The 25111-nt window shown below is 39.8% G+C and overlaps 1 protein-coding gene across 1 annotated transcript in view; it reads right to left on the reverse strand.

Annotated features, from left to right (window-relative positions):
- ATRX (alpha thalassemia/mental retardation syndrome X-linked) overlaps window positions 1-25111 on the reverse strand; it is a 60230-nt gene that overhangs the window by 23894 nt on the left and 11225 nt on the right. Inside the window, exons 7-18 of the mRNA XM_010135029.1 lie at window positions 23951-24018; window positions 20102-23030; window positions 16898-16968; window positions 10440-10570; window positions 9734-9925; window positions 8212-8305; window positions 7680-7788; window positions 6883-7062; window positions 6352-6493; window positions 5728-5837; window positions 1574-1720; window positions 1196-1373 (exon numbers count right to left, since the gene is read on the reverse strand). Coding sequence (XP_010133331.1) covers window positions 1196-1373; window positions 1574-1720; window positions 5728-5837; window positions 6352-6493; window positions 6883-7062; window positions 7680-7788; window positions 8212-8305; window positions 9734-9925; window positions 10440-10570; window positions 16898-16968; window positions 20102-23030; window positions 23951-24018 — 4351 coding nt within the window. The remainder of the gene's footprint in view (window positions 1-1195; window positions 1374-1573; window positions 1721-5727; window positions 5838-6351; window positions 6494-6882; window positions 7063-7679; window positions 7789-8211; window positions 8306-9733; window positions 9926-10439; window positions 10571-16897; window positions 16969-20101; window positions 23031-23950; window positions 24019-25111) is intronic.

The following is a 25111-nucleotide window of genomic DNA, read 5'->3' on the forward strand; positions in this document are numbered from 1 at the left end:
CTTTCCCTGGCAGCCTGCTCTATTGCCCGTGCTACGACTGACGGAGACGGCAAGAAACAAATCGCCGTCATTGCAAGATTCTTGTCAATTCAGCCAAACCAAATGTCTCCAAAAACCAATGGATAACAACAGATGAATGCTCCTGGTTTTTTGTAGTTATAATAGAGAAAGATATAGCAATAATTACGGAGTTATTTCAAGGTCAGTTTTCCTGACAGTCTGATTCCATCCTACCAACCAACCAGTCCAAGAGCAGCTTTCTGGACTCCACAGCAATCAGTGAGTCAAACCGACAGAAAATTAGTTCATGTTTTAGCTGCTCAAACAGTCTGTCTGGGGAGCTGGAGAGACCAACTCCATTTGGCCAATGCAAATAATCAGTTAATTTACCCATTAGAAAAAACCCTTTGTCTGATAGAAGAAAATCAAAAAAGCATTTTTTTGCTACCTACCTACCCTTTCAGCACTCTCAATTTAATGAGAAAAAACAAAGTTACAGCATTTTAAAGATAGCTTTTTAAGATATGCTGCGTTATCAGAAGTTGTTTTCAGGCATCAGTTGCCAGGCCAGAATTTGTAGGAAAATTTTGCCAATCCTAAAATATTCAGTTCTTTTTGTTGATAGACTGATTATACCACCTTGGAATATTTTCAAGTGCTCACGTAAGCTTGCTCAGTTCAGCTGAGCCTGAAGCAGACATCCATTTCTTAAGACCGATAAAATGAATTAAGTGCCTTATCAGCAATCATTCATCACCACTTAATTTAAATTAACGCATTCGTTCACACTTCTAAGGTGCATGCACAACTCTCATGTGCAGTTGATAGCAATCTACTGTTAAAGAGCTTGTGGTTTTAAGAAAAGAGCAGATTAAATTAATCTCCAGAGTCACTTCCAACTGCCTTGCAAAGAAAGGAATTCCAGCAGAGAAGACACCTATTAGAAGTTTCCAGTGTCAATTCCTGTGGTCATTTCTGTGTCTGGACTAGTAGAAAGGACTGAGGTAGAATCTATTTACAAAAGCAGATGGGGTGGATTCTCTGTAACTCAGCAGAAGGCAACAAGAAAACCCTGACAGATCGTTAGTAAGATTTATCTGCCCCACAGATTTCCATCTGCAAGATTAACTGGCTCGTACAGGTAAACCAGAAAGTACCATATATATAACGCATACTTGCGTTAATTTTCACTTACCTGGATCAACTAAAGCTTTATTAAATATTTCTTTAAGTTTTCTACTCTTCACATTCCTGCCTTGTGCAAGATTACGGTACATCTCATAGCCTATTATCATCACGCCTCCTTCATCTTGCCAGCGCTGGAGCATGTAGCTTCTCTCTTGAGGGCGTTTCACAGTTGCTAGTTCACAGACCTTTCAAAGGGGGAAAACAGGCTTGAAATTCTCTTTAAATACCAAAGTACCGGTGCAACTTTTACACACCTACGGCTTATTAATGAGAGTACATTTTTTACATAAAGTGCATCCCTTAGCCTGTATTTTGAGTGGTGGAGCTTCCCAGTTACTCCATTTTTCCCGTTATTTCATTTTTCAGAACCCTTTAAGCCTTGTACCTCTAGTCTTTCGTCATCTTCTAAACCTTCTTGCCATTTTTCAAACTCATTCAACCAGTTCAAGGCAGTGTTCAGTGGACACACCACCAGCGCTGTCCGAAAATCCAGCTTGTCACACAGCAAGACTGTGTGGAGAAAACTCACTACCTGCAAGAGGAAAAACCAAACAAAATGCTGAGTAAGACTCTGAGTATTAAACACTGCGAAAGAAACCCACAGGTATACAGTGACATACAGAACTTGGCAATAACAGTCGCCTTTTAAACATGCTTTTTTGGCTTGCTAAACAACTTGCTGCTTAAAATTTAATGCACCTGTATTTTGTACATCACCACTCGTGTGTTACACAGCTGCATTTTCAAAACCTGAGCATTTCTACTAGCTGACTTTAAAGCTTTCTCCCAATACTTGCCCCAAACAGTAAGTTCACCTCTTTGGACTTCAGGAAAGTATCAAGTTTCTTGAAAGTGAACTTCAGTCTTAAATCAATATTTTCCTTATTTTTTTAACGTATTAGCAAATTCTCTCAAAGTAGCAGCTATTGCAACGCTTTCCAAGCATCCACCCTGTGGCCAGACTGGCTCTGTGTCACACATAACACCTCCTCGAGGCCTGGGAAAAAAACCTGCATCTTTTGATGTCACTCAGTGCTTCTGCTGGGCTGGTTTCGAGTGGTAGCAAATAAAACTAGGACTAGAAGTAACCTGTAAAAGCCCCGGAGCAGGGCAGTCAGTGATGCCACAGCAGCTCCAGCTCTCTCACCAGACGTCTAAAGGAGAAGCCTGCACTCTAACCCACGGAACTGCACAACATGCAGATGTTCTTTCCGGATCAAACCTTGTTATCTGGTAGCTGTGATTTCACGCACTGCTCAAAGTCATGTCAAACTGCAGGACTGTGCTTGGGACACTGGGCAGCAAACTGCTTTCAGATGCTGCAGTACAGAAGGAATTACTCGTGCGTTTGCGATCAAAACAAAGGCGCCTCATGCTGAGCCGCAAAAAGCACCCAGGAAGACTAATCGCAACAGCCCTACGGCCGGGACAGCCAGCAAGGCCCCCCTTCACCAACACTGTCTGCAGTTTGCGAAGTCTGCTGCAAGTCACTGGTGATTTTCAGAGCACGTCAAAGTCCTCTTCTATAGGACTGCAGATTGTCAAAATACTGTGTCTCTCACCCCGATTTCCATACACGAACCAAAGCTATACACACTGCAGCTGGAGCGCTCCCAAACATCCTGCCCACACGCTGTGCACCATGACCCAAAGAGCACATACAGCGAAGGACCGCAGTCCCTCTGATCATCTACAACTCTGTGCCACCCAAAAAAAGCCTGCAACCCTGCAACCCCCCACCCCCGAATCAGAAATCCGCAAAAATCAGGCGTCCCTTGATTCCCTTGAGCATGTTTTTTGCAGAGAAATCTCAGGGATCTAACGAATCAGAAGATGTCGGGCCAGCCTAAGCGCTCCATGACTATATCCTGCAATTCGCAGGTCAAGAAAGAAGATCCTCATGATCAGAAGGGCCTAAATAAATTTTTTCTCAACTGAGGTCAGAGGAGAGCAGGATGAGGTATTTCTCATGTAACTTCACATTTTGTAGAATGCTGGGTAGCAATGGTTTAGAGAAGACACAAGAATAAGGAAGCCATCTGACCCAGTGAGGCACAGCTAGAAAGAATAACAGATACCTCTGGAGATTTTCTCTTGGAGCACACTTCAAGTCTCTAAAACTAATAATGGAAGACTTCAAGCCAAGCCCAGGTGTGCTGAGTGCGCCATACACCACCTCGCACGGCAGATGTGAGGACTGCAGAGCAAACACTGGGAGTAAAAACTACTGAGACACCTCATTCCGCACACACAAGTGTCGCAGATACCTGCCTGTCCACGGGGTCTTAGAGCACGTCGTTTGCTAAGGGAGTTACAAGGTTGTAGAGCTGGCTAATGTCACCTGCTGACTGTGAATCTAGCTAGGGCATAAAACTGTTGAGACATCTTTCATTCAGCGTGGGATTCCCGTATGTTGATATACTGACCTCTCTACGAATGAACAGATCTTGAGCCTTTAGGTCTGGTGATAGGGCTTCGCAATCCAATGGGGAAGCTTCTACCACAACTGAGCAAGATGGAAGAGGATGGTGAAATGGCATTTCCTCACAGATGCTTTGAGGATCCCATCCTCACTGTAGGAAGAAAACAACCTCTTTGAGAACCATCACCACCATGCTAAAGAGACTGCACTCCACGGAATGAGGAAAGGGCATCCATATCTGGAGCATGTGCAGGAAGAGTTTAGAATGAAGCGTTGCCAAGTGCTGGCTGCTAATGTGACCTAGACTTGCCGGTCACAAGTTCAACAGAGCACGAGGCAGATGTGCTGGCAAGTGACTGTATAGCTAAGAAAGGCACAGGAAGGCCCTGATTGACCCCAAGTTGAAATCAATTCTAATCAATTCCAGCATCTGCAGAAGCTGCAAGTTAGATTTCTCATGATTCATCTCAAGCCAGAGATCATAAAGGTTCGCAGTAATTCATTTCATTAGTCAGCTGTCCTGATAAAGAGATGGACAAGAACCTCCAGAAGTGAGGAAAAAGCATCAGCGAAGGCCAACGACAGGGAGATTGAAGTGGCCCTGCTTTTCTGAGGGCCTTTTCAAGCACAGGTAAGGTTGTTACCCTCCTTTCTTCTTCAGAGGTCTCAAAAATTTCCTTTTCTCTTTCCCAGAATCAGAGGGAAATATTCTTCTGTCAAACGACTTTTGCTACAGAAATCCTTGGCAACAGACCAGGTGGCAGAGTAGCAAGACGGGCAGCTCAGCCCAGTTCTTTGCTCACAGTATTTGTGGTGATGCTAAATCTGGCTAAACGCAAAACCAAAATTTATGAAGACAGACAGGTACTTGGAAACAAGCAAACACAAAAGGAATTCAACACCCGTGACCACCCTGAAAAGGTATGACCGTGAATACTGAGATGCAGGGAATTCAAGAAAACTGTTTTAGATCTTTTACCTCTTCCGAAGGTCAAGAGCATAAGCTTCTCTTAAGGCCTGCAGTGATTGTAAGAGGCCCAAGACAAAGAGCTATGAGCACTGCTTCATGGCAGCTGCGGGGGAGATCAGTTTCAGAAGAAACATTTTAAGATGGGGATTGAGCTTCAGATTTCAAGCTCTAAGAGAAATGGTAAGTTGTTCACTGTCCAACTTCTAACATGGCAAAAAAGTCACTTGATCAGAGCACGAAATACAGAATTCTCTTTAAGAAATGCTACAACATTCCGATTTGGAGATTTTTACAAAGCAGTCTTCAGTGGCGTAAAGGAGAAGGAACATGCGCTGAAGTGACAATGAAGGCTTGAACCTGAAGATCTCAGGAAGCAAAGAATTGTAAAGCCAAAGAAAAGAAATAAAGTGAAAAGGGGCTTAAAGTATGTCCTGAAGTTAACTGCCAGAGCAATGAAACCTCAGCTGTTTGTGCTACAATAATCCAAAAATAAGAATGTACGTATGGACAATCACCGCAATAGAAAACAAATGCCCCCTGACCCTCAAGACAGAAGAGTCCAAACAGCAGCAAAACATTATTTCTATTAAAACATAAAGCAGCTCACTTCTGACACAAAGTCTGAGTAAAGTCATTAAAAAAAACCCCAAACCCAGATAAATCTCTGCTTTATCAGGGCAACAAATAAAGTGAAAAACCACTGAAGAAAATAAAACCATTTAAGGAGTAACACGATTGAGGAAAACAGTGAAAACCTGCTTAAGATCATTAAACTGTCTTAGAAACAGAGGTTCTGCCTCCTCCTGGCATTTTCTTGTTCCGAGTTGCAAGGGAGCTACACAGCACTTACAATCAAATACCACCTTTTCACATGGGTATCAATGATGTGGTAATTTAATTTTATGTATTTTAAAAGTGGAGAAAGCACAAGGGTGTATCAGAACTGTCACAGCTATATACTACGAAACACAAACACAATTTCTTTCTCAGACCCTCTTTACAAAACATTTTCCTCCAGCAACCCTCACTGAGTCACTGGAAACAGTAAATTTAACTATGTTCTGAAAGTCATTAAAATTGGCTTTTGCTGGATCAGCTTCTGAGAGCAAGCTACAGACCAGGAAACAAGATGACTTTTGTTTCTTACCTGTAACGTTTTCCCCAGCCCCATACAGTGCGCGAGAATGCACCCGGAACCCGGAGAGGTCTTGGTTTTTTTTACAGATTCACAACAGCAATCCCACATGAACTGGACACCTGAGGGAAATCATTGAAAAACTTCTTATTACACATTCATTTTATTAAAGTTTCCCTGGTAGGAGATAGCTGCGATCACCGTAAGATGATGATGCCTCTTAGAAGTTGGCTTGATATGCAGTCAGGTCAGGTATCAGGGAAAAAAAAACCTCTGTGGAGAAAGCCAGGAAAATGCTGCGTGATTTTTAAACCTTCACTGAGAACTGTTAGAGGTGAGTACACCAATTCCTCAACAGAACGGGTAAGCACATACTTGGTTCTGCCTCAGCATGGAGAAGTCCGTGACTCTGAGGACCCTTCGAACTTTACCATTCTAAGGTCCTTTGCGTGTAAAGAGTAACAATGTATTGCTGATCTCATCTACTTCTGTTCAGATGTTCCATAAAAATAAAGCATAAAACCTGAAATTCTGGCATTTGCCTGCCAAGGAGTTTTTCTTACGATCCTGATTCAGGTGCATGAAGTGCTGTGCCAGTGGAGTGGAAAAAAAGAAATGAAAACTTTCTCTCCTTACCATCCACTTGGTGTGGTTTCAGTTTGGTGACTATGCTCCTGTGAACCTGCACTAATGGTTCTTTGGTTTCTTCATCTTCATCTAAAACCAGCTTAGTTGTAATGGGACATTTCAGAGGCGAAGCATCTTCTATCTCTATCACCTGTAAGCAGAAACAAGGCATCACAGGAATACTTCACATGTGAGCAGCACCAAGTGTTTGACAGCTTTGCTTTAGCAGAATTGGAACTCATAACTGATTTCGTAAAGGGAAACCTTAAATTCTTCACCTCGCATCAAAAGTTACTTTGGGAGAGGTCTTTCCCCCATGGACTGCAAAGCAGAAGGCGACTGAAACAGCTTTCTAAAGATCTCAGTCGTCTTAAATAAAACCAACACCAATGTGCAGGAAACTACAAAGAAAACCTGTGCCTTATAAAGCTACATATAAGTACTTTAAAAATTATTTTTCAGATTAAATTGGGGTAGAAATATGCCACTTCAAACATCATCAATTCAACTTCCCAGCATTTTGCAAAAAGAACAACGTACCTCTCTCAGTTTTTCTCTCTCCCGTTCTCTTTCTGCGATGCGTTTTCTTCTTTCTTCTTCTTCTTTAAGTGCATTTTGTGTTTCTGTTCTAAGCTTATCATCTTTAATAATCTTTCTTATTTTCTTCCTGCCTTTTCCAGGAGATTTTGAATCATCATTCTCCTCACCCTCAGTATTGCTCTATTACAAATGAAATAATTCAAGTATTAGCAAGAAAATTACAGCACAGACCATCAAAACTTTCATTTGCAGACAAGCTCCCAAAAATTCTTTCTACCCACAGCTGGAGTTTAGCTCAAACAAGTTAAAACAAGTTAGCCAGCATGACAAAAGAAATGCCACCTTCATTATGACGCAGTCTGAGGCACTGAAGATAAGCTCAGCTGGGCAAAGGCCGTGCCAAAGGCACTGTTACCATTTGACAGTAGCTTATGGCCATCAATAAAGAACCTTCTGTTCTAGTGGGGCTGAATCAGCTCAGCTACTGTCTACTTCACACAGGAAAAGAAACCCTAATACTGGGAAAGTCCTAATCTATTATTTGTGTCATCTGCATTTAGTTTAAAAATTCCATTGTTACTGAGATGGAGCCAGGCAATGGTTTCAGTCAAATGCAGTGTTTTTTCTCCATAACGGTGCCATTTTACAAATTACAGCACTCAATTAACATTGAGAAGTGTTATAATTTTTTACTGTACTTTGTACAGAGCTGTTTGAAATGCCCAAGTCCTGGAGCGGTTGGTAGAAGCAACAGGAACCTCTTTTCCCATTTATTAATTCAAACCCCAGTGTAGTACCTTATTGTTGTTTTCACTGGAAGAATCCTCTTGGATCTTTATACGCCTTCGTTTCTTTTTCTGTTTGTAACTGCGCTGGTTTTCCTCCGCTTCAGCTTTCTTGGCAGATCTAGGAAAAAACCCCAAAGGCAGTATTGCTGATTAACAATAATAATTCATTGCTTCACTGGAAAACAACTGTAGTAACGGTCTATTCCAGACACAACCCTGAAGAATCTCAGAGTTGTTAAGTATTAGTTTTCTACTGCCTTCCACCATTCCACAACTGACATTGAGTATCTGGCATAAAATGCTGTTTTTTCATTGATCTATTTTCATCCAGCTCATCAAACTGCTGTGGACCACACACTGTGGCACACATGCGAAATCCTCACATCTGTTGTGAAGTTGATTAGCAAATTACAAACAAGTATCACCAAAGGGTTTAAGGACTGATCCGAAGTCTTTCACTTTCATCAGCTCACTGCCGAAGTCACGCTATTAAAAACCAAAACCCGAACGCAGGATAAGCACCATCAAGTTTTATTCATACCTTGTTCTTGGACGCTGGTCATCTTCAGACTCACTCACTTCTTCACTAACTGCAGACTCGTGGAACTCGGAGTCGTTTGAATCATCACTGCTCACTTTAAAAGTAAAGTGTGAACGTTACTGCAAAGTTAGCAACATTACATACCTTCTAACTGCACCACCAACTGCTTCAGCCCAACAAGCACTGTGAAAGTTCATTTCAGACAAGACGGGACCCATTAAGCGTACTCGTAAGCGGCAAGAGGAAGGTAAGGGGTGTAGAGTAGAAAAGCTGGTGGTGTCCTGAGAGATGGTGTATGACACCAAGACGACTCGGGGTCTTTTACACATTAATACATCAAGTATTGTTTAGGAGCAAATGACAGGATTATATCAGAAAGTGTCACATGTCAATGCCCCAGGCGAGGAGAACACAACAGGGGACTCTACAGAACTTCAGAAAAGAAAATATTATCTTGTGTTAAAAAGAAGCTTCTGTTTCGAGTATTTGAGATGTCATTTTACAATCAAACATCACAATTCACATGAACAGCCCTTACTGACTAACAACACATGCAATTCTACTCCTGTACTTCTGGCCTGAAGTTTCTTCAGGTAATGCAAGTTTAAAACTGACTCAAAAGACAGTTAAAAAGAGCAGCACTGGGTAACACTTCCCTAACTACTTTTAAGAGCTACCAGTGGCATTTCTAGACAAGGAAGACCAGTGCCATTTAGCACCTTAGCCTGGCTGCATCTGACTCCCACACTGCCATTGTGATTTACAACTACTTTCCTTGAAAGGAATCTTGTTGGTAGTTATAATCCGGTAGGAAAAAGCACAAATACACATTCAGATAAAAATGAGTTTCCATGAAGGAAAACGCTGAACAAACTGCACTGCATCTCTAGCTGGAACACCGCAGAAGGTGTTCCTTGGGACACCAAGCACAGGAACTACTGCGCACCCTTCACTGGGCCACGAAACACCGTCAACATCTACCGTGACCAACACGGCAGTAAGGATTTATCTTCACTATCGCTCCCCTCCTCCGCTCAGAGCGAGTAAACGCCAGGGGCTGACAGATGCTTTGTTCTTGCATGCAACAATGAAAACAAAAAAATCCAAGGCAAGCATCATTTCACAGTGCCATCTGCTGTTCAGATCAAACTGCCGGCAGTGAGATTCCAGGATGAAGCTTCTGATGCACAAAGGCCTATCGGCAGTCCCACTTCAAGACGACTAAAGGACAAGACTGTTTTTCACATACTGGGCTTGCCTCTGTTATTTAAAATTAACATTCGAAGACTTAACAAGATTAATCAAATTTATAGGATACACTAAGTTGAAAACTGCATCTGCACTCAACATTTTAAATAAAACTGTTTCTCAGACACAGATAAAAGGATTCTCCATTTAATACACTGGGATTTTACAGAGAGATTTTGAAGTTACGGAGTTTCAAGTCTCCATTCTGACACACTTTGGGCCTATTTTATAGAAGCAAGTATTTTTTGTGACAAAAAGTGTTAGGATTATGTACCTTTCCTCCTATTTCTGCGTTTCCCTTCTTTCTTGTCTTTTGGTTTCACCTTCTTTTCTTCACCAGATTCTCCATCACTCACTGTCAGCTTGTGCCTCAGCAGTCGGTGCCTGTATCTAGGCTTCTTTGATTCTTCTTCTTCTTCTTCTTCTTCCGAATCCAATTCAGAATTATCTTCTTCCTTTTCATTCTCTTCTGTCAGAGATAAGAGTCAGTACAACATGCACACTGGTCATTTCTTTCTTACTTCGATTTGGCAAGAATGAAAACCTGTATTAATTTAGACTAAATCCTGTGTTTTTCCAGGACATTACGGGCATCGCCATACCGTTATTCCCTCAGATTTTTAACAGTTTACCCTGTCTGACCACTTGGAATGTCTGTTCCACTGCTGTCTATGTTAGTCAAATCTCCCCCCTGCATTTGCACATCTTACTGTTATGTAAAGCTTATTCCTCACAGATCCCTAGGACTTCTGAACTGGTTACAAAAATCAGACTACAAAAAAATTACACTTACAGAAGAGTAAAAGAGATGATGTACCTCATGATCATGTACAGTAGCCTCTAGCTGGCACTACCTATCAACATAAGTATCTTTTGGTTGAAAATTAAGGACAATTTAATAGTTATCATTTCCCCAAGTGACTTTAGAAATTACGAGGTGCTACAGCTCTGCTTTTTCCCAGATGCTTTTTGGTGCTCACCATCATCTGCTGTGTTCTCAGTTTGTTTTCCAGTTTTCTTCTTTCCTTCATCCGATTCCTCATCTGAAGATGCATCCTCATCAGAGGAAAGATTGGCTTTGATTTCTTCTAAAAGCATTTTCTTGGCAATTCTTTGAAGTAAAACAGAAAAAACTATTTATTCTATTGTTCAAGTAAACCTACGAACGATAAGTGCAAACCTAAACCATTCAGAACTTTGCGAAAAGGGCTGAAAGCTGAACAAAGAAAAAGACACGATGAGGAGTCACTGTGGTAAGAGAGGATCTATCAGCAAAGATCTCCTGTTACACGTAGCGTGTTAACTTGCTTTTAGAAAGCAAATCTGAATCAGGTTTCTTAAAAAAGAGGTGTTACGCTTTAGAGCAAGCTATAAAAAGTACAAACTTAAACATCTTTTTATCCGTGGTCTATCTGGACGGCCTCGTCAGTTCTGGGACAGGCACCTCTATGAATTTTAACCGTAACACCACAAAGATGGTGCAGACCAAATCCTAACACTCAAATCATTCCTCCCCGCCAAATGCTTATCGAGCTGATGTGATTTAAATCCACGATGTTCACTTCCTGAGGCACTGTAGCTACCTGACTAGTGTATATGTCAACAGAATAGTTTTAAAAACATCCCTGAACACATTTTAAATAAGGAGAAAAAGATTATTGCAATATGCAATGACTCACAGGTTCAAAAATAAAAATAAGTTATCACCCTACCTCTGCACTGCTTGCCTTCAGCTGTGTTACTGTTCTACCTGCCTGGGACAACCCCACTGCAAAGGAGGTGCTGGAGTAACTGAAGCAACACGTGGTGTCTCAGGATGAACTGATAATAAGTGCCTCAGGGGAAAAAAAAAAACCACACCGAATCCCTCATATAACTACAAGGACTTGCTTTATGGCAACTGTAGCAAAAAATATGTGTATATACACATACACACACAAAAAATTTTATCAAGCATTATAGGACATGAACTTCAAAGAAAACTTATGATCTTATTTCCTGCTCCACAATCTGTTCGCTCAGCTTCTCAGAGTTTCATTTCAGCACAAGAACATTCTCAGCTCCCATATAAGAAACTACTACGGAAAAATAATTTCACATAAAAAGTCTTATATGAATCTATCCAAGGCAAAGTACGAAATAATATGTCAAAGGCACAGGAAAATCGTGGACTCATCTGAGAACTCCTACTTCTAAGGGAAAAAAAAAATCTTGCCAGAATGAAACCAGGCTTTTCTTATATAAGGATCAGAAATTTACAGTTTCCATTCCATCATCATCAATTTTAAATGAAATTTCTTTTTTTTTTTTTTAGGTCAAATCTGGTCTGCCCTGCCTTCAGGAGAATTACTGTATACTGGATATCCATAGTTGAGAATGGGAAAGCTTTTATAGCAGTCACAACAATAGTTCAAAACCCATGAAACCGAACCACAATTTAGGGCTTTCTTGGAAACAGCAAAGAAACAGCAATCTCCGAGAACAGCTTCTTACACATCAGAAAATCCCGCTGTGTTTCATTTCTCCACATGCAACTTGCGCCTAAAACAAAGGAACTCTTGAAGGGGAGTTTTCCCACGGTATCTTTCCTAATGCTTCACACAGGGTTTTCTATTTTTGAGAGGTAGTGTGTTTTCCAAAAAGATGCTAATGCTAACAGATATGCAGTTATTATTAAAAGATGGAAGTATAATTGTTTAAGAAAGAATCAGGACTGCTCAGTGAAGCCGCAACTGAGATCCATCAGCATCCAGACCACCCCCCCCTTTGGAGAAACGGCTTGTGGAGAAATAGCTGATTGAAACTTTAAAATGCAGTACTCTTGGCAGGCTTTAATTCACGTACATCAACCCATCACAGCATGAACCCAAGGAAAACTTACTAAAGTCCACAAGGAACATACTCCTCCAAATGTTTTTTGCTTTAGGTCCTTCCAGAGGATTTGGAAAAGGGACTTTGGGGAGTTTTTTATGTGTTTTTAAACCACCACATCATGTATAATAGTGACAGGAATAAATAGCTCCTTATATAAGAAATTAAGACTCTTATTTCTTCCATCTCTTAATGGTCAGAAGAACTTTTTCTTCAAAATGAAACTGCTTGGATTGTCACAGGTTGGTTTCTCTTAAAGCTTTCAATGTGAATTATTAACCTTGAATCCTACTCCAGGAAATGCGGACAGTAGCAGTTCAGCTACTTCTCATATTTAAAAAAACAACAAGAACATCGGTCAAATTTTGCTTTGGAAAAATTAGGAAAAAAAATGGTAGAAACACTAAAAAACTGCATGATTTTAACATTCCGTCCTGAAAGTACTCCCTAGTAACACTGCCTTGGACTCAGCTGCATTAGCAAAGTGAACACAACTTGCACCTGGATAACAATACTTACCTTACGTACAAGCCACCTTTAATCATTTATTTCTGTATTTTTAAACAATGGTTCTTAACAAAACCCATACATCTGTTTGTTCTTTTATGAAATATTTTAAGGGGAAAAGGCCACCCAAATGTATCATTCACCTTAAAATGCCATGCAGAAGCTACTACCCATAAACAGAAGATGATTAATTGTCCTACGACTCATAACCATAATCACCAACCAGACTGGGTAAACTTACAAGGTATTAATTATTTATAATAAGATTAAGTTATTGCTTTTATACTGAGACAGGATAAAGATTCAACCACTTCTACTCAAACTGAGATGGTACCATTTGTTTAGTGAAAACAAACAAAAAAAATTCGACATTTTCTTTAAGGCGTTCTACGGGTGGAATGTCAGGCGAAAAATGTAAGACATTGCGGAGATGTTCGGGATTTAAACGATTCCTATTTTTAACGGAACTACATAGCTGACAGGAATTAAAAGCGTAAGCAATATTAGAACCAAACAGATTAACTCTTGTAAATGCATCTGACGAACAACTGATGTAACAAATGGCTGATGCGAATTAGAATAAATTGAGTGCTGGACTCCTGACACGGGTTTTAAATTAAATTACAGGGGGCTCATGATAATATGTCACACGTCTATTTTAAGAAACGAAACCCATTTAAAATGACCAGGTTTCTAAGCTAAAAAACTTCATATGCTTATCAGCAAACTGTATTACCAAGCAAAACAAGCTATGATAGTGTGAAAGTTCCCCCACTTCCAGAGAAACCCGCGACAATCAAAAGATACTGGAATATTTACTCAGGTCAAGGACAGAAAAGATATTCTTGGTCAAGCAGATGTAGCAGTTGAACATTACAAACCAATTTAATTAAGCAGCACGGAGAGCTGTATGACCTCCACACAGGACTTCAGGTGGTACCAAAAACACAACAGAAATCCCTGCGTTTCTTTCATTTCTGCTGCTGGTCTGGGGTGACCTTGAGCATGTCAGGTTGCCCAGCTCTGCTCCATCTTATCTAAACATACCGTGAGGTTTGTAGAACGGACATTTTCCCAACATGTATTTATATTCTGCCTTTGTAAGAATGAACCAACAATATAAATTTACACGTAATTAATTGGTTACTGTGTTATTTTTTTAAACTCATGCTAAAAGAAAACATTTTTTAAAAGAGATAGGTAAACTGGAAGGTACCCAGGGGTTGCTTAGTCACAGTCTAAGACTACATTAAATAATCCTTCAGACATTTCAGCAGCAATGGAATAGTAGGTGCAGCCTCTCGTGACATGGAGTTAAGTCCACTTGGTAATTTGCACCAGTCTGGTTCATGAATTTTAGAGTGCCAAGAAGACGGCCTCATTTAGAGATTGCCACAAATCTTGGTGAGTCAATTTATTAGCACTGTAAAAATAATTTTTCTTCTTAAAAAGTGGTAATTTTAAGTAATAGTTAATTATTGTGATGTATTATTACCAATTAGATCGTATCAACTCACACGTAGTGTTCATAAATACCTACTAATTATATGTAGAAACAAGGTTGCCCAAAACAAGCCTGGGGTGGGAGAACATAACATGGGGACAACACATTTTTATGTGGCTAATAAAAACCACCATTCTTTCGGCTACAGGACTACTAAATTAAATAGGCCTTTGATACATTACTATGAAATTTAGAACCATTTCAAACTTATTTTAAGAGAGGAGTATTTGGATGAAATGCCGTACATGTTTAAAGAAGAAAATAGTGAAAACTGCCAAAAACCTTCTTCTAAATATTGTGCTGTCTTTGTTCAATCAGATTTTCAAGCTGCCAGAGTTGTATTAAATTAAATGCTTGGACAAGAAAAACGTTTTACAAAAATTTATTGCAACCATCAAATACTTAAAGGCATTCTGCATCAAATACACTATTAACTTCTTAATAAACAGAACTACTGCAAACATATTAAACAGTACCATTTAAAAAATGAGAAGGACCAGTAATAGATCATTACACAACAGAAGATGAAAGCGTACAGCACTGTTTGTCATAGTAGGACCCACTTGGATATTGCATTTTGGCAAAGATGATTTCAAGACTATTAATATTCACGTCATGCACATCTGAAGGTATGCAAATAACAGACCATCTAAACTAGAGACTTGCAAACAGGAGAGTTCCCACACTACAAACACCCGGGTAGGTACTACGTACCCTCTTTGGCCTGGAAGAAAATAGGCAACTTCTCTGAATAGTAGGTAAACTATTTAAACACTCGGTGTTGAGTAAACAGAAGAACCGGCTTTTAACTTCTGGAAATTTGTTCCATCTTTTTACATTTTAAATATCCGATTTTGGTGCCAAGTACAATACGTGACAGATGTCAGATCAGACTGCAGTTACCAGTTCTCGTGTCTGAAGGTTGACAAAACTGTATATTGAAGAACACCTCCCCATCTCGTAAATATAGATGCAAAATATTCCCTAAATAAAAACTTCAACAAAGTACAGAAACTGATTTTTAAACCCCCAAATCAAATTACTGATTTGTTTGTTATCGACTGGGTTAATTCATTTCCCAGTAAAGCTCTTAAACTAATAATTAAGATCTGTCCATAACATTTGTATGGTAAACCCTGAACTTTGACAAAAGTGCATCGGCTTTGTTACCAGAAACACTTCGGAGCCAAATAAAAAAAGAAAACGGGAAAAAAAATCAAAACAGGACTGAAATTAAAGCATCATTTATAAAAAAAAAAATCCCGTATTACCAATGTTTACGTGTTCTGCTTATGACCCTGTGCTGTCAAGTCCCTAAAGAGCATCTTGCTTTATAAGGTGAATTACTTGCTTAAATTTGATGACTGAAAACAAGCAAAAACTACATCAGCAGCAACATTTGGGTGCCAAACTGAGGTCTGTGAAAGATATAAAACAGTGTTCTCAAAATTTACTTCAGCCACAGATCAAAACGTACAACTCTGTGAAACAAAGATACCAGAATCTAAACTAGGAAGGCTCAGAAGCAGAAAGACTCCATCAGCAACTGTGCAAAGCCATGAAGCTGGTCCCAGACATGCTACAGAGCAAAAAAAAAATCAGTTTCTGAAATGCTGTGGAAAGATTTGTTGAACAACTCTTCAGTCTAACTACAAGAACTTCCAAAAAGAAACTGGGGCTCGTCACTGAGCAACACTTCATGTCGTGCGCATTCACTCATCAGGAAACAAAGCTTTTACATTGGCTAGCTAGGCTATTTGGGTAACTACAGTGGTACTGGCAAAATTTGACATGTCTTAACTAGCTACATCTTACACAGATTCCATTTTATTGAACTTGAAACCAAAGCAATACATATAAGCCACAATTCTGAAAATATCTATGCAAAGACTTAAAAATGGAGATGTAGAATTAGTCTCTTCGATACCAGTTGAGCCTATGCACAGTAGCTTGTAGAGCTTGTAGAATCAGGGCCTTAACTATCACACCAGTCACTCCAGGTATTCTTAGTGGATTAAAACTCAGTTTAATTAACAGCTGAAAATAACTAATACTATTTTCTCCACATTTGTTTTCTCTTTATTGAGAAAAGACGTTTCAATTAAAAAAAGCAGATTAAGTAACAGTAATAATCAAGTTCGATCTGAAAATATTTCAGCAATGCATATTGCACAGATGCAAGTTTTATCCTTCTACTCATGTAACTAACCAAAATTCACATTTAGCAGAAATCGGTTTTTACCTGTCTGAACGAAATACTTGTCACAAACCTCACACTTTCAAAGAGAACAGAAAACGGACAGTGCTGCAGTGCTTTTATAACACACCCTACGCAAGGTGTGTTAGCTAACACTTCTAAAAACTTTCTTTGCATTTCTGGATTTTGGCCTCTGTTTTCTGGCCCCTTGTTCAAACTTGCGGGAAGCCCGTGAGCGAGTCTTTACAAGGCAGGCAGTCGTGGTTTTTACAACCTGCTTGCTCTTCCGTTGCGCCGGTTTGCGCCCACGCCTAGGGTGTGTTATAATCTTTTTTAAGTCCTTACGGATGGTATCATACCTATTCTCAGGATCGTCATCATCATCATCTTCCTCCTCCTCCATTGGAACAGCCCTTGATTTAGTCTCTCCCTCATCTCCTGGGGGAGGAAGGAGAAACAAAAAAAACAGAAAACATGAACACTTAATACACGTAAAGCCCACAATAAACTACTCAGCACATGAACTGAAGAATCCCCACATAAAAATAGCCTAGTCAACCACCGCCTTCCTCCCAGACAATCACTTATCTTGAAATCTAAATATTTTTATCAATAAACGTATCTAGTTTTTCAAGCAGCACTTTTATCCCCGTTACGCTTGCTACTACACACAACTTGCGATTCTTTCCTGATCATACAGCAAAATTTGGGCTTTTCACACCAAAACCTACAGAGACTGAATACTCCACCGAGGATTCAGAAATTAAGTTTCTAAAAAGTTATTACTCCATTTCAGAAGCTCCACTACCGAATTTGTGTGTCCAAACAGCTCTATTACAGAATCCCTTACCAAAGCCATGAGGTGCCCTGCTGCCACTCAGGAGCACTCAAGAACAAAAATCCCTGCCTACTTTTGCTTTTGGAGTATCAAGCACGACCTGCGAATGTCTGAAGATGTACACTGTGAAAGCGACATGTCCTGTCCTCACTGCTAATACCAAAACTCAGCTACACTACACAGAAACCGTCTCACATGGAAAACACATGAAAACCAACAACATGGGACATGTAATAGAGCACAAATAGCACAGTATGAGACCTGCCTTTAAGGTTCTCTGCACTCCTCTGGCTGAATCGGAGGAATTCAGACTATTTCTAGCACACTCCCAGGCCTTTCCCCTTTCTTTTCTCTTGTTCTTCTGACTCATGTACAAGTTAGTTGCTAGTTAGTAAAACTAAGCTTAGGAAAAGCCTCAAAACCGAGGTCCCCTCACTCATAAATTCCACCATTTATCTTCTACCTGGGAGGTTTGGACTAAAACTAGGCTGCAAGAGGTGTACACTTGTCCTGGAGTTACCACCAGCCAGATGGGACTCTGTAAGAGGTGATAACAGAGCCCCTCACTCCTGGGCTTAGATAAATACAAGTATCCTGCTGGTTAAACCAGATTGTAAGTCTCACCCAACGATCAACCTCCACAAGTTGTTCAGACACCTTTAAGTTATTCACCTATTGAACAAAGAGCAAAACGAAAAGAAAGGGCAATTCTGCCTCCTCTTAATGAAACAAAGGCAGATTCTCATAAAATCATACAGTAACTAAGGTTGGAAGAGACATCTGGACATAACTTACTCCACCTCCATCCTCAAATCAGAGCTATCTTCAAAGTGAGGTCGGTTTTCTTAGGGCCTTGGCCAGTCAAGTTTTGACTATTTCCAAGGACAGCGAATCCAAAATTTGACGGGGCAACCAGTTTTACGCTTTAACCATCCTCAATCTGAAGCTGTTTTCCCTAGTATCGCATCAGCTTTCCTTGCTAAAACCTGAACCTGAGGCCTCTCATCCTTTTGTTGTGCATCCAGCTCAGTCTCCTGTGTTATCTATCCATTAGGTAGAGATGGTCCAGTGATGCTGAGAACCGCTGCATATGCGTTAGTTGCTGTCACTGAGCACCATCAGCTGTCTGCCTATGGGAAGCGTTTCAACAGCCCTGGCCAACAGGACGCCCAAGTTGCTGGTTCATTCCTATCCAAATCATTCATCATTTGCAATCTCCCCCAGCAGTGGCATCACTGAGGAAAACCGTTTTGGCAGACACGAAGCAAAAGCCCTTAAACTCCCCATATTATGTGCACAGAGACTCCTCTCATCAGAGGACCTTTAGAAACAAGCTCAGGCAGGGCTCTTGTAACATGCAGAATGAGAAACTTCTTTTCCAACTGTTACTTTATAATGAAGGAAAATGCCATTAACTGAACTTTACTTTCTCACTGGGCTCTAACCCCAAAGAAATGCAACACCTTTGAAACGCAGCCTTTGATCTGCCAAGAAGAACAACTCTCCAGACACTAAACTGCAGGAAAACTTAGGGAAGCAGCGGGTAGGAAAAACAAGGAACATTATGTTCAATTTAAAATCTGTGTGTTTTGTTTCTTTGGGAGTGGGGGGGGGGGAGTTTGGTGTGTTTGTTTTATAAAGGAAGTGTTGACAAACCTTTCTCATCTTATGTTCAATTTAAAATCTGTGTGTTTTTTTTTTTTGGGGGTGGGGGGGGGGAGTTTGGTGTGTTTGTTTTAAAAAACTACAAACACTCTTTTGTGTTTAGTGTCTGCCTACAGGGGCTTCTCAGGAAAGCCAAAATGCATCTTTGTTCCTTCTGCTATCTCATATACTGCTGCTTTACTAATTTCTTTCTTCAGTTTCAGCTTCACAAACTCCTGTAACTGTTGGCTCAGAACAGTAAAGTCCTGTACAGAAAGTTCTATGAAACATCACTGGAAGCAAACAAATAAGAAACAATTTACCTGTCACAGTAACTAAAACAGCAAAGAGATTTCATTTTTTCTAGTTGAAAATTCACTTTTTAAAAGCCTATGTACTGTCCATACAACGTGAAAACTACCCTTCCTTTTTAAGTTCTTTAAAACCAAATGTTCAGATTCAGTGGTTCTGAATTTTATGTCTTCCTAAAGATATAAGACCCTGATAAAGCAGTTCTATCTGGGCAAGAAAAAGAATTATTGCTATTAAACCCACAATGAAAACAGTAAGTGATGACTGACCGCTGTTCTCTGACACCAGCAGTTCTAAGGCTACATCGGTGTCGGAGACACAAAGATCACCTGCTTCATTTCTCAGATGAATACTACAACGTCACAAGTCTTCAGAGTCATCTCTACTGCATAACCATGAGCCGACAGATTGGAGTTCACTAGATACGAACGGCTTAAAACCAATTGCTGCTAAATTGTACCTGGGCAGGCAGAGCAGAACAGGCTTTTGAAAGCTGTGCTGCAAGGCACCTCCTGCTGCGTTACAGACTACGCCTTCTCAAGCCTCTTCACTGCCAGCGACACCCTTTTTTCCACAAGTGACAAGCTGCACAAATTGAAACGGCTGCTTCCAAATCAGTATCTCAAAACCCATCTGGCTGCAAACTTTTAAATGTATAAATGCCAACTTAGCAAGATCTTCACTTCTGGATTATTAAACATGACCCAAACCTTAGGAATCGCCTCTATCAGCACGTTAGTAACACACGTAGGGGAGTTATCTTTTGCACACCTGATGACTGACAAAATCCTGCACCTGCAGACAGCATCAGGTTTTCAGTCACTGGCATAATTTTCTGTTCATCGCTGCTTCCATCACCCGTTGAATTCTGTTCATCATTCTCTTCCTTCTCAGATGAGGAAGAGGAAGTGACGACCACCTTCTTTTTGGACACTTTCTTTTTTAAGTTGCTCTTTTTACTTTCTTTCATTGATCCTCTTTTCATCTTTTTCTTGCTGTCTTCGTAAGACTCCTCATCAGAAGAGGACAGCGAGTCATTCTGTTCTTTCTTGGAAATTTTCTTCTTGTTACTTAATTTTTTCTTTTCTTTCATTTCAGTTCGTTTTTTACTCCTCATAGCATCTTCAGAAGAACTCTCCTCTTTTACAGGAGACTTCTCAGCATCAGAGGATAAATCTACGTGTAGCCTTTTCGATACTCTCTCCCTTAAACTTCTCCTTTTCTTTTCTTTCAACACTGGTTCATTTTTAGTTTTGTCATTTTCAGAAGAATTGCAACTTCCTTTCTCTGGAGATGACTTCTCAACATCAGAAGAGGAATCATCTTGTTCCTTCTTGCAACTTTTCTTTTTCAATTTGTCAGACTTCTTCGCTTTGCTTTCTGATCCTTTTTTATTCTGAAATTTGTCTTTTGACGAATCAACATCGGGCTCTTTCTTCATGGATTTCTCAGTGCTCTCTGAAGAAGAATCTTCCTGAGCCGTTTTCTTTTTCATATCCTTGCTCTTCTTGACCTCAGTTAGCTTTGCACCTTTAGGACTACTCTCCTCTTTCTCCAGTACAGGCTGCTCCACATCAGAAGACTCATCTTGCTTTTCCTTCACAGCTTTTTCTTTCAAGTCTCTGTTTATCTTCTCCTTCGCAGCTGACCCCTTACCCATTTTTTTATCTTTAGAAGAATCACTAATCTCCTTCTCTGGCGAAGACTTTTCAGCATCGTCATCTTCAGAAGATTTCTCTCTCTGTTTCTTCAAATCTGTCTTTCTCTTACTACTTACTTTTTTCCTCTGCTCTTCTTCAGAGGAGTCATAACTATCTTCTTTTCGTGAGTATCTTTTCTTAGCTTTTTTCGCAGACTCAATTTTACTCAAAATTTTTATTTCTTTTTCTAACTCAGAATCGTAGTTTGAAGAATCTGAATAGTTTTGTCGTTTCTTTTTAGCAGCAGCGGAATTTTTAGCTGATTTGCCTCTTTTAGCATCTAAATCTGAACCAGAACTGGAACTTTTTCGTTTTCGTTTTCCATTTTCATCCTTTACTGGTTGATTCTTTAGAAAATCTGAAGTCTTCTGATCACTTGCTGGTGCTTCGCTATTGCTCTCGATATCTGAAGAGCTGTGACTCATCATAGCTACTTCTTTAAGAACGGCTGGCACCTCATCAGAATCTGAGCTATGATCTACTACGTATGGCTTTTTTGATTTAGAAAGTTTGTTAGGGCTAGGACCATCGACAGTGCTGTCAGAGGAATTTCTTTTATCCTTTCTCCTCCTTGGTTGTTTTGACGATTTTCTCTTCCGTTTTTCATTACACGTGTCATTGCTATCTTCTTCTGAATTTGATGATAAAGGACTGATGTCTGTCTGGCGCCTCAGAGGGGTGGTCTTCACGCGCGGCGACCTCCTGAGATCGGATTCCTCAGCAGGTAAGGCAGTTTCGCTCTCCGTGGAAGGCTCACTGCCCGCATGATGATTTTGTTTTACAGAATCACAGTTTTCTGCTCTAGGTTTTACATCAACCTTACTTTGCTTTTCTAGATTGCTGTCTTGATCTTCAGCTTTAACTGTAGACTCTGAAAGGGAAACAGGAGTCAATTTTACAACCAATTCTTTTGTTCCTTTAGCCGATGATTTTAACTTCGTACCAACTTTGCTATCTTTCACTGGAGTGTGTGATTTTGTGTTTGCATTTAGAGTCTCCTGATCTGTTCCTTTACTTCCACTGTCTTGCTCATCCGATGCATTCTGAATCTCCATAGCAGATTCTAGAGTCTCAAAAATATCTTCAGGAACAGATGAAGGAACGGACACTATGTCCATGTCTAAAGCCTCTGTACTATTAGGTTCATACTGAGGTTCTTCACTTTTGCCAGACCTCTTCTCTTCACCAGAAGTACGCTTGCTGTCTGCCTGATCCGCTGTTGGAACACTCTGATCCATAGGCTCACTGTCAGGCTGTTCTGATACAGCTTTTTTCGGTGTCTTTACAGTGTCATCCTCTTTTAATGTCACATGTTCCTTGCCTTCATCTTTTTTCACCTCATTTTTTTCTGATCTAACATCAGTTTTTTTCTCTTTGGTATTTTTATCTTTGATTTTAACATTCAAAGCTTGAATCTCCAGATTCAGACCTTCTTCTAGTGCCAGATGAGCTTTTTTCATGTCACTCAACACAGATTTAAAAGCTTTTAGCTGACAAAGTTGCACAGTTGGGCTTGTTTCTACATTTTCTGCAGCATTTTTCAAAAAGCTTACAAAGCTAGAATTCAAATTTGCTGTAGTTTCAACCAGCTTTTTTGTTTTCTTAAGCAAGTCCTTTGGCACCATTAGTGCTTTGTAAGAATACGTAAGTGAACCTGAATATGAATCACCTAGGTTTTTTTCTTCACCATTACAACTTGAACTATTTCTCTTTGGAGAAAACTTGACTGTATGGTCGTATATTTTACTTTTTTCACTTTCGACTTTGATCTTTTTTTTGTTTTGTTGCAGTAACTGTTCTAAATTTTCAAAGACACTGTCACATGCAGTGACCAAGTCCAACAAAGGCTCTGGATGGCAAATATAACAGTGCCACTCGTTATTCTCATCCAGTATAGTCGACAGTTCCTTTCGGCCCAGGTTGCGCAAAATGCACTTTTTACAGAAGGCGTTATGGCAAAAGTCACAGCAAATCAAGTTTCCACCTTCAGCACACCACCTGAAATGAGACATAAGAAATGTAAGAGTCTTCTCCCCATATCAACCAGGTGACAAATTTGAGAAGTTTACATATTTTTCACTACTTTATAAAGTATTTTTAAAATTCAGGTGACTAAAAGATATCCATTAACTGAAAACATTATTAGAAGTATGACTGAAAAGCATTCAGTTAAGAACTGGAAAGTCAGAAAATTCAGGTATTAGATTAACAGGTCACAAAGCTGACGTGGTCAGTAAGACACAAAAATTTCAGCACCAATTTTAAATACGAGAAAAAATGAATTAGATTTTATTTTTCATGTTTCTTCCGAGAATTTTTAAAAAGTGGTTTTTCTTACTTTACAGAAAAACGAATTAGCTTAAGTCTTTCTAGCCTTAACTGTTATATTACCACTGCAGGCACATATAAAAAAAAAAATTATAAAAGAGCTTTCATCCACGTCTAGATTGCAGCCTTTGATGAGGACGTGAAAAGTGGCTGCTGAGTAAGCTCACAGGCACCACAGACTTTTGTCTGGGTGACACATTTAGATATCTGACATAAGGACAGAGAGTACTTTAATATTTCCAAAGTGGGAGACACATCTGGAAAAGTACACTTCTGTGGCTCACAAGGTTTAGAATGTCAGGTTCTATCCCCACCTCTGAAGTATCTGGAAGGTGGCATGCTATTCAGTTACAAGTGTGATATCTTACAGTGTTTGCTGTTGGATTTCTTTATAGGATGTTTTCCTGTTTATTACTAAATAAGTATTTAGAAAAAAACTGGGGTAGAGCATTTTCTGCTGAGAAACAATGATTGGGCTTTCACGTACTGGTCTTTATCAGTCAATAATTTCATTACAGCAAGGAAAAAAAACCACACCAAAAATAAAACCAGAAGAGCTGTGGGTGTTATTTCAGTCTTCGTGCACTTACCTGCACTGTTCGTCCATTCCATCTGAATCACGGCTAATGTCATCGCTCATGTAATACTTGTAGCAAGTCTGTAAAGAAAGAGATAGGACAGGGACTCATTTATGAAATCTCAACTGGACTTTAGCAATGCGTATGACTTCAGCATGTCTTAAGCAAGCCAAAAGCAGCAGCTGCAAGGTCTTCAGCATTCTAACCCTTTTAGATTAGTGTTGATCCAAAACACATCTTCCACAGACACAATAAACCATGACTTCTTATTCAGATAGTTCAAGGTTTATTTGAAAATTAAATAGGCTTGTGTTTGATGGCTGCATATTTACACATTTTAGAACATCAACTGAATGTTTCTCTTCACATCTATTAAGTTTTTCCCATCTATTTCCTAGATAAGTCAACACCACATCTGCCCTGGCACAATTAATCCTAAAAATTACAATTTTCAGCTATACGCTCCTTCTGTTTGCAACTGATCCTGTAAAGCTTTAAATAAAAAGGGCTTCAGTGGTTATCCTGATGTTAACATATAAGGCTTCAATTTCCAGGTGCAAACTAAGCACTTTCATCGAAAAATTGGTAATCGTAAGAAAAAAAACAATATAGGCAACTCAGCAAGTAGTAGCAATGGCTTCAGTTGCTGAATTCTTTAGACCAGATTTTGAAGATGTAGGGCTTTTTTCCAGTTACTAGTAAAGAAGGTTCTCCCAGACTTGAAGCTCTACCTTGAATAGGGATTAATACAAGCTCTTAGATAAATTCTGTGTCCTTTTACTCAGTGAACTGCTGAATTCAGAATCCAGAAGAGGCTTCAGCACCTGAATTTAAAATGATGATGCCCCTTTATCCAGAAGAGAGTTACAAACCTGTTCGACTAAACAAATAACCACCACCCAGTAAACGCTGACGTTTTGACACTTGAAAGAACATTAATCGTTAAAGGAAACGAGCTTCTCAAGTCTGGGACTGTTTATCTAAGCAGGAGGGAAATAAGGGAAGACCAAGGCACAGAAACTAATGGCAGATGTGGAGTATGCAGATCAGGGACTTCCACTCCTCTCTCACATTAACAGAAGGCCACGTTCAATTAAAGATACAGGAAATTTGTGGGAAACAACATGTGATATAGTTATCTAGCAGAGCTCACAGTCAAGAGCTGCTGCTGAA

This window comes from Buceros rhinoceros, unplaced genomic scaffold (genome assembly GCF_000710305.1).
Source record: "Buceros rhinoceros silvestris isolate BGI_N320 unplaced genomic scaffold, ASM71030v1 scaffold10964, whole genome shotgun sequence".
In the NCBI taxonomy this organism is placed as follows: domain Eukaryota; kingdom Metazoa; phylum Chordata; class Aves; order Bucerotiformes; family Bucerotidae; genus Buceros; species Buceros rhinoceros.